At 36.7% G+C, this 23,083-nt stretch overlaps 1 protein-coding gene across 1 annotated transcript; it reads right to left on the bottom strand.

Annotated features, from left to right (window-relative positions):
* Nucleotides 1-200: 200 nt before the first annotated feature.
* On the bottom strand, nt 201-22,999 carry LOC140141379 (pre-mRNA-splicing factor 38A-like). Its single transcript, XM_072163228.1, has 8 exons — nt 22,847-22,999; nt 13,366-13,525; nt 11,880-12,001; nt 10,702-10,829; nt 9,193-9,258; nt 6,686-6,801; nt 2,013-2,186; nt 201-777 (listed from the first exon to the last, which is right to left on the bottom strand). The coding sequence occupies exons 1-8, from the start codon at nt 22,974-22,976 to the stop codon at nt 612-614; spliced, it is 1,062 nt and encodes a 353-aa protein (XP_072019329.1). The 5' UTR covers nt 22,977-22,999; the 3' UTR covers nt 201-611.
* Between the last annotated feature and the right edge of the window lie 84 nt (nt 23,000-23,083).

Genomic DNA, 23,083 nt, shown 5'->3' with positions numbered 1-23,083 from the left:
TATGTGGATAGCCCATTGCAATTACAATAATAATACTACAAAATTGCTCTGTATCAAGTTTGGCTGATTTCAATAGCTGTAAATTGGGACTTTAAGCCTCAAGTGTCTTCTAACACAGAAGCTGACATTTGCAGCATATCAAAAAGTTCTGACACAACGTAACACAGAAACCAATTAACCAAAGCAGTGTTATCAAAATATTTAACACATATGTTGGGACCTGATTTATTGTGATGCAATAGAGCTTTCAACAGGTACATTTTGTACAGGTTCATCATCATCTTGCAAAGTTAGGAACTTTTAATGGATATCAAATGTACATTTGCATGAAATTCACACACTAAGTGTAATTTGAAATGCTTTATGGCATGATTCACTGATAGGGTCAAAGCAGTGAGACAACTGTATCAGATTGGATGCCACAGTTTTTAATTGCTTCCCATGCTGTTGGCAAGGGCATGAATACCAAACATTTTTGTCCAGGGCTGATGGTATCATTTTATAAGGTGGTATAGGGAGCCCAAATTCTCCTGTACTTATTTCTGTCATCATCTTGTTCAAAGTTGTATTCCAAACAATTTGGCATTAGTTCATATTGCATCATTATTAGCTTAATTGAGTGGTTTGAGTCCAAGACTGGCTCGTAAAGCGTTGGCTTCAGCAATTTCATCTGATTGAGACTTGGAGCCGCTTTCCTTGTCCTTCTTCCTATCCCTGTCTTCTCTGTCCTTGTCTGATCTGCTGCTTTGTTTACTACTTCTATGGGATTTTCTGTGTCTGATGATTAAACAATACCACAATTCAAAATCAGTTGATGTGTAATATAATAAAGAAAAATACAAATAATGATGCAATAAAATACTACCGTATTCATTCCAATAAGCGCCCATGCCCCAATAAGCGCCCACCCAGGGTATTTTCAATTTGCTAAAGGGTACCATTAATGTTGAAGTGACAGGTACGATGTCGATACAGAGAAATAGCTGGAGGACTACAAATCCTCGTAAACTTGGAATATATTGTCTGCATCAGAAAAGCTACTAGAACGTTTCAGGACCCTTTTATAACATACCTGGTACGTTAATTCGTCTCTAATAAACACCAGGGTTGTAGCTACAGCGAGCGCCAGAACCCACCACTCAGTTTTGGAACCCACCACCAACTGCAATTTTAGGCATTGGAGCTAACCCACCACTCAGAGTCCAACATTGCACAATTTGTTTGAATTAGTCAAGAATTTGATCAATTTTGACAACAAATGGCCAAATATGCAAGATTTTCATCAAATACCACCCAGCACTAAAACTGCCCTAGCTACAACCCTGATAAACACCCCTTACGAAACATTGGGTAAACCAGGTAAAAAATAAGTGCCCACCCAAAATTAATTTGTTAAGGGCCCTGGGCACTTATTGGAATGAATACGTAATTATTTTTCCTTACTCGGTTTTATCAGGTGCCTGTTTCTTACTTACATCTCTCTACCCAAGGGTTAAGAGCAAAATGTTTATTTCTACTTGCTATTTTTCTATGCTATGAACTTCCAGCCTGCTTTTTATAGACAAATCCATTTGCACGCATTCCTACACCTCAATGGCAGCCATAATAATGTGAAATGATGTGGCCTTGGCAGGGATATTAAACTGCATTCCATCACCCGTGTTATATGTAGACAAAAGAATGATGAAAGTTTACAACACAATACAATTCAACATTGATTTTAAGCGGATTTAATCCACCCAATTGGGCAGTAACAACACCAGTTTGGTGCAGACGGGACCCAGTAATGGCCGACTGAATTCTGACCATCACTTCGCTCGTTGGATTCGTCTATAGGATAGGCTAGCCTAGCCTAGATTGTGCATTTTGCATCTATAGGTCTGGATCATGAATTTTCCATGGACTCTGGACTCGAGTGTCTGTTCCTGATGGACTCAAGTGTCTGTTCCTGATGCAACAATCTAGGTAAACAAACAAACAAACAAACAAGCAAGTTTGCTAGTATTGCTCACCTGTCCTCTGGAGATGCTGATCTGTGTCTATGACTTCTATGGTGACGATCATCATCTCTATGATGACGAGGAGAACGAGATCGCTCTCTATGTCTGCGTTCTCGTGACCGACTCCGATGACGCCTGGGACTTCTGTCTCGATGTCTGTCTCTTCGTGGCGATGGACTTCTTCTCCTAAAAGGAATAATCAGTAAACTTTGCTACAATTGGTATTTGCTACAATTTATAAATAACTAAAATTATAGCTAATTATATGTATACAAATATCATACCACTTTTACAATAATTACTTTGAATTTCCATCCTTTCTCAGCTACTTCATCCAACACTATAGTTTGATCAGCTCATAATCGGCGGGCCATGATAACAACACTAATTAATATCAATATATTCTATTTTGAGAATTGTCTTGTGACATCCAACCAGAAGCATAATTGAAGTCCAATACTTTGTCTACTTTCTATAACATGCAAAATATAGACCAGGCACGTCAACAATATCACTATAACGTTGGTCTACTTTTCCGTGTAGAGGTAAAAGCCTAACAATTCCAGCCGAGTAATACAAGCTGATCAAACTATAGTTCAACATAATCAAGCTACATTAGCAATCTATTACATTTAAACATGCATTGATTGTGTATATTGTGCACTCAGCGTACTACGCGCAGTATTTTGCGCGAGTTCGCGTCGCGTTGGATTGATTCATTTTTCGGGCGGGTTGATGCATTTATATTTGTTACTATTCTCCAACATTTTGAGTGATAATACGTTATAAAAACAGAAAAATAACATGTTTTTTTTGTTTCTCGTGTTAATGAACTTTCAGTAATGGGAAAGTTCAACTTGGTTCTTACATAAACACGTCCCCCCTTCGGGGCTCCTGCATTAGACGCATCAACATCAGTGCGTGTGCATTATTTTGTCTAATTTCTCTCCCAACAAGTAATATGTGTTCATTAACCTATAATTAGTTCATGGCAGGGGCTAGTGACCAACACAATTTCTTTTGGTTCCTCACATTTGAGCCTCTTCAGCTTTATCACTGATATAAAATATTCCAAAATTATGTCAATATCAAGATTTTAATTATTCCATCCCTATTTTGCAGGGGGGGAACCTATTGTTTAAAACAAATTCATATATTTATAAGACGAAAATATTGTAAATATGCAATAGACAAATTAAAAGGTGACAGTTATGAATTATGTTTAATGTAGGTATGCTAGATGAATTCAAATTTGCCATCAAACTGCATCATTTTACATATCAAATTAAAGCCCTGGAGTAAAGAAAGCCAAAACTGAAAACATTTTTGTCATAGAACTTTCCATAACATAGTTACATCTTGTCAAAGATTGACTTTCATCAAAAAGATTCTGCTAACAAAATCCCACGAAAACGGCATTTAGGGGTGTTTCTAGATCTTAGTCTCATGGCGATAGCAGCTTTTTTAATGGAACTGCTATCAAAATCCTCTAAAATTCCATGTGCGACTTGATTATCACCATAAAAAATCATATATTTGGGTCAAGTGAAGTATAGAAAACATATTCAATTAGGTTTCCTTCACCGACCTGTTTTCGAAAAAAATTCAAATTTCTATGTAAATATGCATTGTGTTTGGGCCCGGTCTCGGCGAATTTCGCTGACTAGCAAATGTGTTAACTAAGGTTTGCCTGGGATACCTATTTAATGATTTTGATTCAGTAGTCATCTTTTGGGTTATAAATGTGAAATCGTGAAAATCTCAACATGTTACTTTAAACCATGGAATCCAAATGTAAAATATTTGCATTTTGTCATGACCCTCTAAACTGATGAGCAGTTATTATTGTAGCTAATGCAAATCCCTCATCACATGCATCAGTTACTTTGTATTAACCTACAATCCCCGAAATATGTCGTTGAAACGCTTTAGGCATCTTGAATGAAATCAAAAGTGTATTTTTAATGTGGATAAAAATGTTCAATATTTGGAATTAGAAGAAAGCTGGGCCATCAATTAACATTTTTTTCCGTCCCCACCCCATCATTCAATGTTGCGACACTTTACAGACACGCTGAACACATTTGCACGTTTCAACATTGCACGGGGGAGTGGGGGGACTTATTTTCCCCTAAAGACGCTTTAACGTTTCAAGACATATTTCGGGGATTGTAGCTACATGTGTCATCAAGACACTATAAACCAGGGCTTCCCTAACTTCTTTTCCTGTGATCCTAATTTCAAAAGAAAAATATGTTGCTACACACAGCATAATACATATGCTGTTGCTTTCCGAAACTTATCAGTGGTGTATCGGGCAACATTTCTAAAGGGGGCACAATTGCCAAGTCATCCTGCTGGCTGGCTACCAGAATGACTTCATGCACCAAAAAGTGTGATTTGAATGCTAAAATGGGTCAAAATGAAGTTACATGACTAATGGTCCTGTGTCACAACCTGGGGTACCTTTCTGTTACATAGTAAAAAAATGGTTCAAACATTTTACCTACACATCTCATTTGAAGTGGTTCATCCTCCTGAGCATTTTGACACCTTTTTTTATGGAAATCGGTTAAAAAATGAGCGAGTGAGGGCAAAAACAATCACAAAGTAGGGAGGATGTAACCCCACCTCTTTTTTACACATTTACAATCATTTTGAGAAAGTATTGGTCTTTTAAATGAACTTCTGTATTTATTTACTTGGTTTAGATGTCTGGGAGTCCATTTAGACATTTTTTTACTAGATTCAAATTTTTAATGGGGGTTTTAAATCAAATTTACGATATGAATCCCTCCCCCTAATCCAGACATGCCAACTTTTAAATCCAGATTTCCGTACTCAGAAGAACAAAAATCCGTATTTTGCACCCTAAAACCGTATTTTTTAAATATGTACCTTTTGCATACCTGCCAACCCCAGAAACTCCAAAAGTAGAACACATAATTGAGAGGGAGCAGTGGCACTTGTGCGCCCGAGCACGTAAATTTGCAATCAAATTTGGCAATACCAAAGAACCATTCCATCAAAGTAATAAATCAATACAGAAAGATGCTTCCTTTACGAGTTATCACTCATTGAAAGTGCTACTTTGCTATACTTTACATGGAAAGAGGCCATCTTAAAGTCGTCATATTTCCTTAATTACATAACTGATCAAGCTGAATTCGGATATATGATGCACAGTTGAAAATTAATTTTAAAAGATTTGGTGACCTCAGTCGACCTTTGACCTTGTATGTGACCTTTGACCTCACAAAATTGGATAAAGTATGTCGACCAAACAAATTGGGTTGTGTTACTTCTAATGTTGTTAGAAGCATGCTTTGTTAAAACTTTCAAGTTCAGAAAATCATTGATCATCATCATCTGAATCTGAATAAACAAAGTGGGGAAAGCATCTTGTAGGCCTAAGCATATTTCTTTAATGTGCATGCATGGTGCGAAAGTCGGGAAGTAAAAGGAGGTCTGAAACCTTCTTGTAGGTTTATTCTTTTGCACCAATAGAGCTAAATAGTTAACTAAATACCTCCAGAAGACATAGCATTAGGTGGTTAATAAAAAATATTAATGTGCATGAAAAATCTGCAAGTCAGAAGAAAATTATTTAATATTTCTTTAATGTGCATGCATGGTGCGAAAGTCGGAAGTAAAAGGAAGTTGGAAACCTTCTTTTATGCCTATTCTTTTGCACCAATAGAGCTAAATAGTTAACTAAATACCTTTAGAAGACATAGCATTAGGTGGATAATAAAAACATTAATGTGCATGAAAAATCTGCAAGTCGGAAGAAAATTATTTCGGAAAGCATCTTGTAGGCCTATTAAATATTTCTTTAATGTGCATGCATGGTGCGAAAGTCGGAAGTAAAAGGAGGTCGGAAACCTTCTTTTATGCTTATTCTTTTGCACCAAAAGAGCTAAATAGTTAACTAAATACCTTCAGAAGACATAAAAAAACAACCATTAATGTGCATGAAAAATCTTGTAGGCCTATTAAATAATAAATTTTTAATGTGCATGCATCACCGAAAGTCAAGAGAAAAACGATGTAGGCAATCACTTTAACAGACCAAGAAAGTGGTCAAATGATACCAGTAATTCAGTCGGTAGTCTAATCTTGCAGCTGTTTATCTTTTTAAGACACAACATTTTATTATTTTGGTCAAAATTCTGGAATACCGTATTTTTGGGGGTGACCGTACTACCGTATTTATCACGTTTTACCGTACAAAATACGGTGAAACCGTACTAGTTGGCATGTCTGCTAATCCTCCTCCCCCTAATCCTCAGCCACCCTTGGCACATTTCATGGCAAACGTCATAAGAAAATAATTAAAAAATATTTTAAAACAGGATAAAAACATGAGTAATCTAGAATAAATTCGCCTCAATTTAAGACCTAATTGAATCTTCTAAGTGAAGGAATACTCAAGAGACAGTGTTTTGAAATCCAAGCTACACATCAAAATGTAACAAAGCCACCTTTTTGGGTACCCCACTATGTGACACAGGATCTAATATGATGGTACCCTGCAATTTAATGAATGGATATGTATTTTAATTTGGCAAGTCCCAACACCCCTTTTTGAAGAGGTTGTGACCCCCAAAAGGATTACAACCCACAGTTTGGGCACCACTGATCTAAACCATCCCCCCCCCCCATCATCACATTTATTAAATTACCTTCTGTGAACAGGTGATCGACTTTTACTTCTTCGATACCTCGGTGATGGACTTCTTCTTGGCCGATCCCAATCTCTGTGACCACCGTGGCGCTCTGGTGACCTTCGACTTGACTCCTGCAATGTTAAGAGAAAGTTTCTATATTTTTTAACTATCTGTATAAGTGAATACCAGAAGTGTAAACCAACAGGTAGATTTGAAGGGTTCACCCACCCAAAGGCTGCCTTGTGTATTGTTCTGTATAAGTGAATACCAGAAGTGTAAACCAACAGGTAGATATGAAGGGTTCACCCACCCAAAGGCTGCCTTGTGTATTGTTAAATATTGTTAATTCATCAGTGTATTAAAATAATTGGTAATCACTTACTGAGAGGCACTTATTAGGGGAAATGGTATCAAAAGCTCACATCCATTCCAAAAGGAAATATGCACACACACTAATACTAATACAAGTTAAATAGTACTTTCATTAACAGCAAATAACAAATGGACAAATTCACTGACAGATGAATTGATAACCAGGGTCTGCCCTAGGCTTCTGTTTTTGACTGGCTCTCTGGTAAAGCTACTGGTCCAGCAATAAATTTACTGGCCCAGTATGGCATTTTCACAAATCCAGTGTAAACTAGAGCTAATTGCGTATACAGGTATACCGTAAACGTTAACCTAATGGTGCTATGGGCTCACTTAAGGGATCTAAAATGGCGTTTATGCGTTTCGACAGTATTTTTTGGGACATGAGAGCACCTCGGACCTATCGAATTGCATTCTGAATACGAAGCATGTCTTTCTGATATCAAATAATTTTCATTTTTTGAAAATCACAATATAATACAAATTTTATGACAAATTATAAAAATTTGATATTTTTCAAATTTTTGATATATAACAGTCCTCGAAGTAAATTATATAAATCTAATGATATATTTTAAAGTGTATGTAGCAGGGAGGAAAAGCCGACGGTCAATTGAAAATTTTGACCTTTCATATTGAAGATATGGATTTTTTCCCCAAAAGACCTAATTTTTTTGGTGTTTTGGGAAAAAATCCATATCTTCAATCGAAAAGGTCAACATTTTCAAATGATCGTCGGCTTTTCATCCCACCTACATACACTTTAAGTATAAATCATCAGATTTATAAAGTTTACTTCAAGTACTGTTAAATATCAAAAATATCAATTTTAATGATTTGCCATAAAATGTGTATTAAATTGCGAATATCAAAAATCAAAATTATTTGATATCAGAATGACATTCTTCGTATTCAGAATGCAATTCGATATGTCTGATGTGCTCTGATGTCCCAAAATAAATACTGTCCAAACGTTCATACCCCAGCCCTTAACATAACTGGAATTTTAGCACAAACTAAAAGTGTCCTCCCATAAAAATCCCACCATCAAATACAGGCTCATACCCTTAATTCTTGTTGGGATTTTTCAGAGGAGGGAGCTCTCTATTTGTACATGACAAAGGAGCCCAGGTGCGCCATTAGGCGAACGTTTACGGTATGTGACCTTAGCCATTAACTACAGCCTACTAGCCCAGCTATCCAGCCCATTAGGCATAATATAGCCATAAGTATTCGAAAGTTATGACACCAATTGCTTGCCATACACAGATAACCTTTTGCAGGACATTTTGAATTTGCACATTATGACATGTGGTTAAATAAAACCCTTGGTGAAGTCAGAATTCACTGGAATATTTTGTCAAGAACATACGCAATTTGATTGGTTTTCACTTATACATTATAACAAGATAGTGGATTGTCATTATAAGACAGCGTGCACAGCTGCACGCTTCCACGCTGATTGCGAGAATTAAGAACGCGGTTCAGCGGCTTAGATGTTTGTGACTGGGATGTCCTCACAAAAGTAACTTTATTTCTTCTGGAAAAAAAACCAGTTTTACTTTTGAAAATTATACTTAAACTGAATAAGAATGAGAATAAAAGATAGGATTTTGTCTTTTGCATCTCCAATATAATATTGTGTCATGGTATGGCTAATATTTTATTGCAGTATGCACTGGCATCCACTACTGAAAATATTGTGGGGAAATGATGGGGCTTGTAATTTTCAGACTAAATACATTTATGTACATTCCCAGACCCCTGGGGATCCCTGCAGGTGTCACATGCCCTCATCATATGTGCAACCTTAATCATAAAAATCCCTATTGCACGTCTCTACTCTTTGGGATAAAACCATGCTGTAGTCCTTGCATAAAAATCCTGGAATTTCTAAAATTACATCCTGTTGTATCTACCAAGGGTTGCACGGTTGAGATTACAAAACGCGGCATGCCCCTAGCATTTAGTGGAAATATGGGTGTGGTAAGTTACCAAAGTAACAGTTAATATAATATTGCTGGAACAGTAGTGCACCAACCATGCAATCCCAGCTTACAATCCCCAGTAGCCCACATTTCTCAGGATAAAGGGGTGGTGGAAGTACTTGAATACTTTTAAATTTTGTGTCCTAATGATAATTATTCTCTTACCTGCATATCGACGTCATCATCACTGGATTCCTCCATTTCATCTAGATCCTCATCCAATGCACTTATCTGTAACAAAATATAATCGGTGAATGAATTGCTGGCTATATCTATTCAACTGATTGACAGTCACAATTGAGATCTTGAGTCAACCTTGCAGATAAACTTTAAAAGTACTTAAAAATATGAACGCATCTTTGTCAAGGAATTAACGAAGAAGGGGATTACCTACTTGAACAAGACATTATTACGCTCACTGGAGGCCAGTGGAGGAAACAAAATCAGACATACAAGATGGCATCCTATATTTTGCCCAAAAGTTGTGATCTTGTGTCATATACTGGGGTACCCAAAAAGGTGGCTTTGTTACATTTTGATGTGCAGCTTGGATTTCAAAACACTGTCTCTTGAGTATTCCTTCACTTAGAAGATTCAATTAGGTCTTAAATTGAGGCTAATTTATTCTAGATTACTCATGTTTTTATCCTGTTTTAAAATATATTGTATTTATTTTCTTATGACGTTTGGCATGAAATGTGCCAAGGGTGGCTGAGGATTAGGGGGAGGAGGATTAGGGGGAGGGATTCATATCGTAAAAAAATGTCTAAATGGACTCCCAGACATCTGAACCAAGTAAATAAATACAGAAGTTCATTTAAAAGACCAATACTTGCTCAGAATGATTGTAAATGTCGAAAAAAGAGGTGGGGTTACATCCTCCCTACTTTGTGATTGTTTTTGCCCGCACTCTCTCATTTTTTAACCGATTTTCATAATAAAGGTGTCAAAATGCTCAGGAGGATGAACCACTTCAAATGAGATGTGTAGGTAAAATGTTTGAACCATTTAATTTTTTTACTATGTAACGAAAAGGTACCCCAGGTTGTGACACAAGACCTTGTGTAAGATGTTCACAAAATGTTCATGTTTGGGCAAGATTTTTCTATGGAACTTACTCTTTTTCTATAGAACTTACTCTTGAACGGCACATCTTAGAATCTTGTCTCGGTCCCAGCCGGTTTGTGTTCCTCCGTCACTAAACAAACCGTCTGGCGACAACCCGTGATATTGCAATCGCCGATTGGTTAATGAATTTCCAAATAAAAATGTTTTCAATTGGCTATAGGACGTGACTTGTGTAAGTGACACTAAACGTCACAGGCCCTCCACTCTTTTGTAGATACCGCAAGCGAAAAATGTACGCTAGCTTTAGCTGAGGCGCCGATCGTCGGATATCGCCTTTCATGTACGCGACTTGCAGCGCGTACTCACGTACATTGCATGGATTTTATGTAACCGCATAGCTGTCCATCAGGCGCTGCATGCGCTGAAGCCCAGCGTTGATTGACAGCAAAATTTAACGCCAGTATTTATGGCGTTGATGTTCAGCCAATCAGAAAAGACGTACTATGAGGTTGTCGCCAGACGGTTTGTTTAGTGACGAAGGAGCACAAATCGGCTGGGACCGAGACTACTTAGAATCAAGAGAACTTGAGAAGACACACTACCTACCCTTGGGTCTAGCTGTTCAGTTTCCTCTAGAATCTGTCTTTTCTGTATACGTGGTAAGATGACGCCACACACTCTTTCCGTATGTAGTAATTCATCAATGAACTCATCCATATGTGACAAAAAAAATTCTGTTGAGAAGACAATGTGAGATGGGAGCAATGATGCTGTGGAAACTAAAAGATTGATTGCACTGAGGGCTCAGTTCCCACAAAATATGACAATAAACAATGATTTACTTTATACTATTTGCCAGGCTTGTCTTTGGAATATATCCGACTTATGCGGTTATTACGATCCAAATTACAAAAAGGAAAAACATTTTGTGAATTTTACACCAAAAATATGAAAAATCAAATTAAATAGAGGATAAAAAAAAATGTGACCCTTAGATTTTCCAATTTTTGGGTCGTTTGGAAAAAGGGCAAGATAACTTCTTTTTTTTACAAATGTGACCGTTCACGGCGAATGAGCCGTAAAATTCCTCCCCCGGTCAATTTTGTTTTATTTCGTGTTTAAAAGATAAACATCATAAACTTAAAAATGGATATCATTTGACTTCAAACAATATCCAGAAGCGGGGTTATGGTTTGTTAAACTTTGCTCCTTCAACAAAATTATATAGCTTTTTACGTTTTTACATGTGTCTCTTTTTCCACATTGCTGGCAATAAATATCAAACAGTCATAATTGGCGGTCATTTCAAATCATCCCCAAGTCAACGAGGTTTAAGAAAGTTCTTTCATTGTTAATTGTTGGTACAAAATACAATGCCTGGTAACCCACCACTTGAACAGGATTTAGCAAAAGCAAACAAAGACCAGAGCTATTAAAAGTTCTATAGCCATCTAAGGTAGAAGCTTATTATCCACTTCAACAATAGGATTATTGATTAGTTTTTGACTATCAAAATGAGACAGATGTCGGGCCAGCTTAAGCTACCGATGAATACGACCTTCGTACACATTTTACACCGTAACTCAGAATACAATTTAGGGAATTTACGGCTCATTTGTGCTGCCGGGTCACAAATTGCAATTACCAAATAAATGACATTGCTCTGATGCACTGTCCAAAATTGGGCAATTATGGAAGGCTAACAATGTTTGTTACCAGTAGGGCTGGCACATGCAGTACATTTTTGGCATCTCTTGGCCTGACTTGACCTGTATCTATCTTACCTCCATTTCCATTTTGTTGTCTGATTTTTCTGTAGTCATTGTACAATGGTTCCAAATACTTGTAGACATCTAACGAGGTACCAGTGAGTCTCATATACACAGCTCCTAAACAACGCACATATCTAGATTAAAGCAAGGAAACAAAACATATTAGAAGTCTAATGAGGTACCAGTGAGCCTCATATACACGGCTCATAAAAACACACTAAAAAGCTAATACCGTACTGACGCGAGTATTCAGCATCAAAGTGGTTACGTAATTCTCTTGGTTACCGGATCACGCTATTTTGGTATGCCTTCGAGTGCCATATACTTTGTGTGGTGATCTTTTCGATCGTGGTTCATTACTCAAGAGCGTGATCCCGTTGACATAGCAACATTACGTAACTTCGATACTGAATAGTCCCACCCCGTTTTTGGGTGAACATTTTTCAAAATTGGGGGTGGGACTATACTCGAATTTTTTTTTTTTTTAAGTTTTTTTTTTCGGTTTTGTAGTGTCCCTGGACCTAGACCTAAATGCTAGGATCATTCATGGTTGAAATTAAAAAAATAAAAACAATTTCAAGATATTTTGTATCTTTAATATGAAAATTGACAATTTGTATTCATGTCATACTCTATTAATGATTTCAAAATGCATTGAATTTGAATGCATTTTGAAATCATTAATAGAGACCCTATAAAGTAAATTGTTTTGGTTCTGATCCCCGCTCTCGTTTTCTTGAGTTGGTCCATAATTGTTTTTGTTTTTTAATTTTTTCCAGCAATCTATCACGATGATTATAAAAGGTTAATCAAGCAACACAAATCACAAGTTTTTGTAGAATTCTACCACTCAGAATCTTGAAATAAAAAATACTGGTACTTCATCATTTTCCAAAGATGCATCATTAAACGATTACAGCTGCTAGCAATGCCAATTTTGAGTTGGGAAAAATACACCCCCTACCCTCATCAATTCATGAAAATCCTCCGCACTAAAACCGAAAAATACATGTTATGAAGCAAATACATTGGGCTATTCTAGTTAAAATCCATACACCCCCCTGGAAGACATTTCAAATGGGGCTCTCTGAATGGGAGACGAAATGTACAATGTACACCCTTGTGTAGGAGATTAATGTCATGTCTTCCATAGAGTACCGAAGTGTGACGTCATAAAATTTTCTTTTTTGCATTTCAGCATTTTCATGACCATATTTCGGTAGAACATGATGAAAAACATCCACAGTTCAAATTTGGTGGGAATCGGATCATGAGGGCCCGAGATATGGCCGCATGAATACCTAATTAGCCCCATTGAAATCAGTATAAATTGGCCTGGTTCATAACTGTGGATATTTTTCATCATGCTCCACCGATACACAGTATTCAAAACGCTGAAATGCAAAAAAAGTTTTCTATGACGTCATCACTTCGGTACTCTATAGGGTGGTTTACATATTTCAACTGGAATAGCCCAGTGCTCTACAACATGACTCACTTGAAATCCTCATTCTTGATGAACTCAATGACGATATCTTTCTCCGGCTGGATCTGCAGCATTTTGAGTACCAAGCACAAGAATGGTGAAGGCTTCACATTGCCACCATAGGTACCACCCACAAACTTCAGCTCCATCGCCTTGTCTACAAGTAATTCAGCTGTTGATATTTAAAAAAAATACAATTGTCAACCTTTAATATTTTTTTTGAATGGTCAGAATTTGTATTTCAGCGCCTGTGTTTCCCGTTAACCCTATTCTATTACCCCAACAAAAGTGGTATATTTGAGTCGTGTGGAGGTACACTGTGTTGCAGTGTTAAAAACAGTGTAAAAACAATAATAAGTGGGATACCATTGGCAAGCTGTGGAAAGCGATACGACAAAACAGTTTTCAGTTTTGGCTTTCTTTACTCAAGGGCTTTAAGGTGGTACTACACCATTGTACACCCCTGGCCAATTTTGTGCCTATTTTTGCATTTTTCTCAAAAATTAAAGCGCATTGGTGACAAGTAAGATATGTATATTATTAACTTGGCATGACGCTCGCGCCATGCAAGTGGTGGCCAGTGTGATACGCGTTCAGTTCGTCACAGCATAAAAAAGTAAAAATAAAAAACAAAATGAAAAAAAAACCTGAATATTTTCAAAGCTCATTTCATCTTCGCCGTAACCTGTCTACCTCCTGGTTGATTTATGTCAACATTTTCATGGCATTTGTGTCAAAACCGTTTTATCTTTCATATTTGTGATTTACATATAATGAGCTGTGGTTGATTCATTTGCATTTAATTTGTACAGAAGTTTGCTTGTATTACAGGGGTCAGAGATTTGCATATTCATGTATGAAAACAGCGATGCGGATATAGATTCATCACCGGGACTGAGAAATGCGACATTTTCGATGTTTGTACCAGGGAATTTCAGACACGGAGACTCCACGGAGATTTCTACAAATTCGTCCAAAGGTAACCAAAGGGTTGGGGATCGCATTTTTATGTATCACTTAAGGGAAGGGGTATGAACGTTTGGACAGTATTTATTGTGGGGCATTAGAGCACATCAGACATATCGAAGTGCATTCTGAATACAAAGAATGTCCTTCTGATATCAAAAATTTTGATTTTTTGAAATTCGCAATGTAATACACATTTTATGGCAAATCATTAAAAATTGATATTTTTGATATTTAACAGTACTTGAATTAAACTTTATAAATCTGATGATTTGTACTTAAAGTGTATGTAAGTGGGGTGAAAAGCCGACGATCAATTGAAAATATTGAAGATATGGATTTTTTCCCAAAACACCAAAAAAAAAATAGGTCTTTTTTGGGAAAAAAATCCATATCTTCAATATGAAAGGTCAAAATTTTCAATTGATTGTCGGCTTTTCCTCCAAGCTACATACACTTTAAGAATATATCATTAGATTTATATAATTTATTTCGAGGACTGTTATATATCAAAATTTGAAAAATATCAAATTTTAATAATTTGTCATAAAATTTGTATTATATCGTGAATTTCAAAAATAAAAATTATTTGATATCAGAAAGACATGCTTCGTATTCAGAATGCAATTCGATACGTCTGAGGTGCTCTCATGTCCCACAAAAAATACTGTCGAAACGCCATAAACGCTCATTCTAGATCCCTTAATGCACAAGCAAACTTCTGTACAAATTCAACTTATGCAAATGAATCAACCACAGCTCGTTATAACCCAATGACATCACCAGCTCAAATTACATCCCATTGAAATACATGTAACTGATGTAAGTGGAACCAACATTACTCAAATTTCAAGGGCTTTTTGTAAAAAATTACAAGTTTTTCTGAGGTTTTCAAAGTTTTTCTACGGAAGTTTAAGGTTTATTCAAGCTACTTGTGTAGGAAGTACAAGTGGAGACAGTCAAATGTTGATGGACAAAAGTAATAATATGCATGAGCATTTTTGATAGTCCAGAACAAATTTTCTTGAAAATCCATGCACCTGATTGGTCAGTTCAGTGCATGGGGTTGTAATGTGAGCAGCTCTGTGTGTACTGTTGGTTGGTGGTTTCCCAACTGAGCAATTGATCATCATGGTGGTGGTACCTGGTGTGTTCTTTTAATTATTTGTACAGTGCCAATGGTGAGAGTTTGATTGTGAAATGTTTCGGAATTGAGGTCGGCTAAAAAGTAGACCGTTTCGGGGACTGTAATTGGTGCAGATGTCACATTTTGAACAGTGAGCGATAAGTGACCAATTTGACGTTCAGCACAAGTGTTTATCCTTACTCAGGGTAGGGCCAGGCTAAACTGCTTGGGAGTTGACTTGAGCACTATTTTTTCCATGTGTTCATTATTCCCATAGAGGTATGTTAGAAATAATTTTCAGCAAAGTCTGAGGGGATGACCTGCCAGTGCCAACCCATTGGTTGATTTGGCATGGAATACTCTGCTGCCATGGCTGTAGTAGTGAAGTTCTGTAACTTGAACTTGAAGTTGAATGTAAGTAGGTATGCTAGGTGAATTCAAATTTGCCATCTAACTGCATCATTTTACATATCAAATTAAAGCCCTTGAGTAAAGAATGCCAAAACTGAAAACATTTTTGTCATAGCACTTTCCGTAACAAAGTTACATCTTGTCAAAGATTGACTTTCATCAAAAAGATTCTGCTAGCAAAATTCTCCAAAACGGCATTTAGGGGTGTTTCTAGATCTTAGTCTCATGGCGATAGCAGCTTTTTATGGAACTGCTATCAAAATCCCTCTAAAATTCCATGTGCGACTTGCTCATCACCATAAAAAATCATATATTTGGGTCAAGTGAAGTATAGAAAACATGTAGGTTTCCTTCACCGACCTGTTCTCAAAAAAAATTCAAATTTCTATGTAAATATGCATTTTGTTTGGGCCCCGGTCTCGGCGAATTTCGCTGACTAGCAAATGTGTTAACTAAGGTTTGCCTGGGATACTATGTCTGGTTCCATACAGCAACACGCATGATACCCGTATTGCTGTCTGGTTAGCAGGTACGAATAATTCTGTGTGAATTGAGGCGTCGGAGCCGGTCAAACACAGAGGACTAGCCTACATCCCGTATCCTACTATCACTCAAACAAGCAAATCTCTTCACGAATTCACTCACCTTGCGATCCTACATCATCGGTTGAAACAAACATCTACATGTAAGTTTCCAAAAACAACTTTGTCATTCCTCAAAACTACAAGTAACTTCATTTAATAAAAAATTGAAATCCTACTGTTACCCGTTATTGAAAATTTTGTTCGATTTATGTCAACCAAAAGAACGCACAAGTCGAGTTCAGTTGACCAAAATGGTATCTGCTGCCTCCTGTCACCTCAGATATGACGTCAGTATCAACCCAGCAAACACAAAAACGTTTTAAAAACATTTTAAATAAGTTATATTTTGGCTTTTGGTTTAGGTAAAACGTTTTAATAACATTAAAATGTCGGGTTATATAAAGGTCATGATAACGTTTTAAAACGTTTTGTATGAAAACACACTACAACAATATTTTTAAATGTTTTCAAAAAATGTTATTGTAAACTATTTTTGCCAAACATTTCTGCCAAATATTGTGTCAATACTATAACATTATGTTAAAATATCTGAACCCAGCAAACACAGAAATGTTCTTAAAATGTTTTTTCCAAAACCTTTTAATAACATTTAAATGTCGGGTTATATAAAGGTCAAGAAAACGTTTTTAAAACGTTATTGAAAATATTTTGGGCAAACATTTTTCGCAAAATATTTTTTCAACCCCAAAATAACATTCTATTTAGAATGTTTTGTATTAAGTTTTCAAGAATGTTTTTGGAATGTTATTAAAACGTTTTTATACCCTTTATATAACCAGACATTTAAACGTTTTTTGTAAAACATTTTTGTTTGCTAAGCAGTAGATTATCAGAAAATGTTTTTTAAGGTTATGAAAGCGTTTTATACTCTTAATATACCCTTTATATAACCCGACATTTAAGCGTTTTCTGACAACCTTTTATAACCTTTTGCGAATGATGTCGAAAAGCGTTTTGTGTTTGCTGGGAAGCTGCTTATTAAATATTCATAAGGTCACAATCGGTTGAAATCAACGCCACGTTTTTGACCTTACAGGGGTCAGAGATATGTAGGCCTGCTAAGAATACGCGATTTTGGAGGCCAAAAAACGCATCCCGATTTTCCAAAAAACGCCAAAAACGCATAATCTAAAAAAAATAATTGTTTTCGCGGATTTGGAGAGTCCCTGGGCCTAACATCAAGTGCTACCATCATTTAAAAAATTTGACAAAAATATTTTACGGATTTAGAGAGTCCCTTGACCTAGAGTGAAGTACTACAATCATTTGTGGTTGATTTTAAAAAAATTTGAAAAAAGATACAAAAAAATTACAAGTTTGTATCCAAATGGGACCGATTTGTAACTTGTGTTCACTGCATAGTCTTTTGAAGATATAAAAATGCATTGGTTTTGTACACAAGTCTATATCTTCTAGATAGATTTTGAAGTGAACACAAGTTACAAATTTTTTTTTTTAAATGATGGTAGCACTTGATGTTAGGTCAAGGGAATATCAAAATCCACAAAAAAAAAAATTTAAAATCGCAAATTTTTTTTCTTCAAAAACGCAATTGGAGCCAAAATACGCAAATTGCGGCGCAAATAACGCATTCTTAGCAGCCCTAGAGATATGCATATTCATGTATCATGAAAACAGCGATGCTGATATAGTATCATCACCGGGACTGAGAAATGCGACATTTTCGATGTTTGTACCGGGGAATTTCAGACACGGAGACTCCACAGAGATTTCTACAAATTCGGCCAAAGGTCAAAAGCAGGGTTGGCCCGTTGGGGATCGCATTTTTAACTATCACTAAATGTTTCGGAATTGAGGTCGGCTAAAATAAAAGTAGACAGTTTCGGGGACTGTAATTGGTGTAGATGTCACATTTTGAACAGTGAGCGATAAGTGACCAATTTGACGTTCAGCACAAGTGTTTATCTTTACTCAGGGTACCTGGGATACCTAAGGGACCGTTCACAAACACTTGTAAGGGGGGGCCTGATGCAAAAAGGGGGGGCCCTGAAAAATTTTGACCCTCCTAAGGGGGGAAAAAAAAAAAAAAATGACCACAAATTTTCCTGGAAAAATTGAGTTTATATGCTATGGGGTTGAACCGTTGACCCATAATTTTCATGTCAAAAAGGGGGGGCCTTGAAATTTTTGATTCCTGTAAAGGGGGGGCCCCGAAAATTTTTCACGATAAAATTTTTTTGCATACAAGTGTTTGTGAACGGTCCCTAATGTACATGTGTAAGTCGGGATCACAGAGCATACCTTGAGAGGACACTTGCAGTCTAAACGCAGGACAACCGATCTTGTGTTCTGCTTAGTCGCGCTAAAAGTCGATCGATACATGTTAAAATCAACACAATTCCGAGATACACCTTTTTGCTATGAAATTTATTTTCTCGGTCAAATATAAAGCAAAATTTTTTTTTTCTTCAGTAATGTCAAATAAAAACATAGTGCTTGGATGAACATTTTTTTTTTAAATCCTGGTGTTAAAATTAAGCATCAAATTGTGTCTTTTAGTGTGATATTTTTGATTTTTATAGGCCTTTAGTTAGCCCGTGAGCTTTTTTACAGAATTCATTTTTAGCGTCTCAAACTAATATAGTTTGCTAAAGAAAGATATTTCCCACCTCTGTAAAGCACATCGTGTGGGTCTATATATTATAGTTTTGTCAGAATTTCCGTTTTTATTTTACCCTTTTCCCCTTCCTGCTCCAAAAATGTCAAACTTAGTACTTTACCTCGAGAGCAACCAGCATAAATAATCGATATTTCAATTGTTGTCAACCCAGGTCCCTTTTCCATTGAAAACCAGGATTGCCTGACCAGCGATTTGGTAGCCCAAATCCCCAATTCTGGTAAATTTAGGTGGATTTTGGAAATTTGCTCCCGTGATAGCCTGCAATTTCAATTTATAGGGGTTATGGATTCCATGATTATGAAAACAATTTTGTCTGTTTGTTTGTTTGTTTGTTTATTTATTTACCTAGGATGAGGTCCATGGGAAAATCCACTGTCCAAACCTAGAAAAATTCAAGCGTGTTATTAGAGGGATTTTAATTTTCTGTCCCTCCTATCTCCAGGTGAATTTTGAATGACCTCCCCCCATCGCGGGTTGGCATTTTCATTACCCCCTTCAGACTTGCGTTCGGGTTTGTGTAGGCCTATTTGTCATAATTTAGCGCTATAGGACCTACTTTCTAAATGTATAGCTATACCTGTGCTATATAAATATTATAAGGTACCGGTATGTAATATTTATGTAGGCCTATGGGGGTGGGGTGGGTACTCAACACATTTTAACCATGACTTACAATGCAAGGCTCATTGTTACCATAAATGATTTTTCCTTTAGGTCATTATAATAGGTTGTTATAAACTTCCGTGTTTAACCTTGTATTGTTTTGGCTGCTTCATTATGACTTTTCGGTGGGTTTAAGCAATTTCAAACAAACACAAACAAAAGGCACTATACCGCGAAACACTAGGTAATTTCTTTGCTATATTGAAGTTCTGGCAAAACTGTATCCAGGCCGGGCACCCAGAGATATCGATCCACAATGCTAGTATTTCACGCGTGGATTTGAAATTTTCTCAGCTGGTAGTCAAAAATTATGGAATCAAAACGGAAATTCTGACAAAACTATAATATAAATAAATTTCATAGCAAAGTTCAAAATTTTATGATTCTACCTATTGAAGTGCATATTGTAGGTATGCTAGGTGAATTTAAATTTGCCATCAAACTGCATCATTTTATATTAAAGCCCTTGAGTAAACAAAGCCAAAACTGAAAACCATTTTTTCATTTTTTTTTCCGTAGCAAAGTTACATCTTGTCAAAGATTGACTTTCATCAAAAAGTTTCAGCTAGCAAAATTCCCCAAAAGCGGCATTTCGGGGTGTTTCTAGATCTTAGTCTCATTATGATAGCAGCTTTTTTAATGGAAATGCTATCCAAATCCCTCTAAAATTCCATGTGCGGGTGACTTATCACCATAAAAAATCATATATTTGGGTCAAGTGAAGTATAGAAAACATATTTATGTAGGTTTCTTTCTTCGGGCACTTGTTTTAAATTTCTATGTAAAAATGCATTGACATTGTCGGCGAATTTGACTGACTAGCAAATGTGTTAACTAAGGTTTGCCTGGGTTACCTACATATTGAAGTTTGTATAAGTTTGTGACTTCGTATATTTAATGCAATTGATATTATAGGAAGCTTAAATTGGCAGGCTCTCGTGCCGCTGTCTCTGTCTCTTACGCGTATATGGGGCGTTCAGGGTAAGTCATACTGAAGTATGACTAGTCTAGATTTTTGGTTTTCCCTATAGCCGTGTACTCAATGCGCAGTCCCTAGCCGCCTAGTGAGTAGATTTTCTTGCAATATTTGGCCTATTTACCTTCAAATTTGATCCTTACATGTACTTTGATTCCAGAACAATATCCAGCGTAGTAAAAAAAAAAATTTTTTGGCGTTTCTGATCGTCACGATGAAGCATTTTTCAGGACAAAAATGGTTGCTCAGTTCTTCGTCTCATTTGTTTTTGTCGTAGGCAGGTGGTAGGTTAGTCTCGGCACACACTGTATGTGTCTATAGGGAACGACGTTAGGACCGGCGCAAATTGGCTGTGCAGAGACTATCGTTTGATGGTGATCAATGGCGTATTTTCACGTAACTTAATCAACCAGTCCTTCAACTGCTTACATACGGTCATCGGGTTGTGCTTGTTCCGCCATGTTTATTGTTTTGAGATCGGGGCCTTGAGATTTAGGCTATTTTATTGGAACCAAAACAACAGCGGGAATCGTGTGTTAAATTGACATTGAAAAGAACAGGAGGGATCAGCGAAATTAACCTTTGTGCGCACGCGCAGTGAAATTTGTCATTTTCATTCGTGATCATTTTTGTCGGACACGGGAGAGAGGCGGCTTCTTAAATCATCTTTCTTCGCCGAAATTCCAAATGATATTGCCTTTCAAGAATTTGGTAAGAATCCTAGTTAAGTTTCTGATTCTTATATGAGTACAGTTTTACATGCATCGTCCAAATTTCAAAGAATTTTTTTAAATGCCACAGCGCCGCAAAGGCTTAAGCGTGTAAATCACATTCACACACAAAATGGGAAAAACGAGTCTCACTGGAATGAGCGGCGTCCATGAGACTCAGCGAAATCTAAGTATGACTTACCTAGTCCTGCCAGCAAGACTTCAGTCTTTATCATAATGGCATCTACGGACCTAGGTATGACGAGTTACAGTTACTGGAACTAGGTATAATGTCACTGTGTAGGTATGATAGGTGAATTCAAATTTGCCATCAAATTGCATCGTTTTATATATCAAATTAAAGCCCTTGAGTAAACTAAGCCAAAACTGAAAACCTTTTTTTCATAGCACTTTCCGTAGCAAAGTTACATCTTGTCAAAGATTGACTTTCATCAAAAAGATTCAGCTAGCAAAATTCCCCAAAAGCGGCATTTCGGGGTGTTTCTAGATCTTAGTCTCATGGCGATGGCAGCTTTTTTTAATGGAACTGCTATCAAAATCCCTCTAAAATTCCATGTGCGACTTGATTATCACCATAAAAAATCATATATTTGGGTAGGCATGTTCATAAAATTTTGAAATTTAATAAATTCACCTAAAATTGCTTTCATTAAAAAGAGAATCATTTAACAAGTAAAAAATGAGGGGTCAATCATGTATGTAGGCCTATAATTGGCAATGTTATGAGGAAAAGTATGCTTGCCTGAATGTCCCAAAATGGGCCAAATTGTGTGTCCCAGCATTATCAATGGCTTCCTATGTCATAACATGTGTGTATGCATTTAATGGCTAAATTTTTGAGCACGAAGGGCCATTTTACAAAACTTTCGCAAATGTTTCATGAAATGTGGCTTTCATTACTTGATAGTATCAAATATTATTCAAATGCATATTTTCTAAAAATCATGCTAGGTTGGAGCTTTGAGGGTAAAAATCCAAATTTTCTTCATTTTCCTATTGGATTACACAGTTAAGACAGGATCTTGGATCACAAGTAAGCTTAATAAAGCCCGCCCTCACATGTTCAAAATGTGATCATGTCTAATTTGGGTCAAGTGAAGTATAGAAAACATATTTATGTAGGTTTCCTTCACCCACCTATTCTCGAAAAAAATTCAAATTTCTATGTAAATATGCATTGTGTTGGGGCCCCGGTCTCGGCGAATTCGCTGACTAGTAAATGTGTTAACTAAGGTTTGCCTAGGTTACCTACACTGTGCGGAGGTGTGAGTACCTCCATTTTGCCTCCATGACCTCGGGCTAATGAATTAGGGCCTCCCGTTTTCGTTCACTTTAGAAGGGGTCGATTGGTCGAAATGACTATCTTTACAATACCTGTAAGCGCAAAACATTCTTCTTTCCAATACTTTGATTCATATATCCGAGATCGTATGATTTTCTCTACTAAATACTGTGGATTTGTTCCTTTTACGCTATGCGCATCTTTCACCGTGCGATTCGCCATTTTGGATAATAATTAGTTCTCGATCACAATGCGGCTTTTCAGCCTACACTAAAATTTCGTACGAAAATATAACGACAACCAGCCAATCTTACAACCAATTACAACGG

Source organism: Amphiura filiformis, chromosome 19, assembly GCF_039555335.1.
Source record: "Amphiura filiformis chromosome 19, Afil_fr2py, whole genome shotgun sequence".
In the NCBI taxonomy this organism is placed as follows: domain Eukaryota; kingdom Metazoa; phylum Echinodermata; class Ophiuroidea; order Amphilepidida; family Amphiuridae; genus Amphiura; species Amphiura filiformis.
Note: the sequence above shows the minus strand (reverse complement) of the source record. Positions and strands in the feature narration are given on the sequence as shown.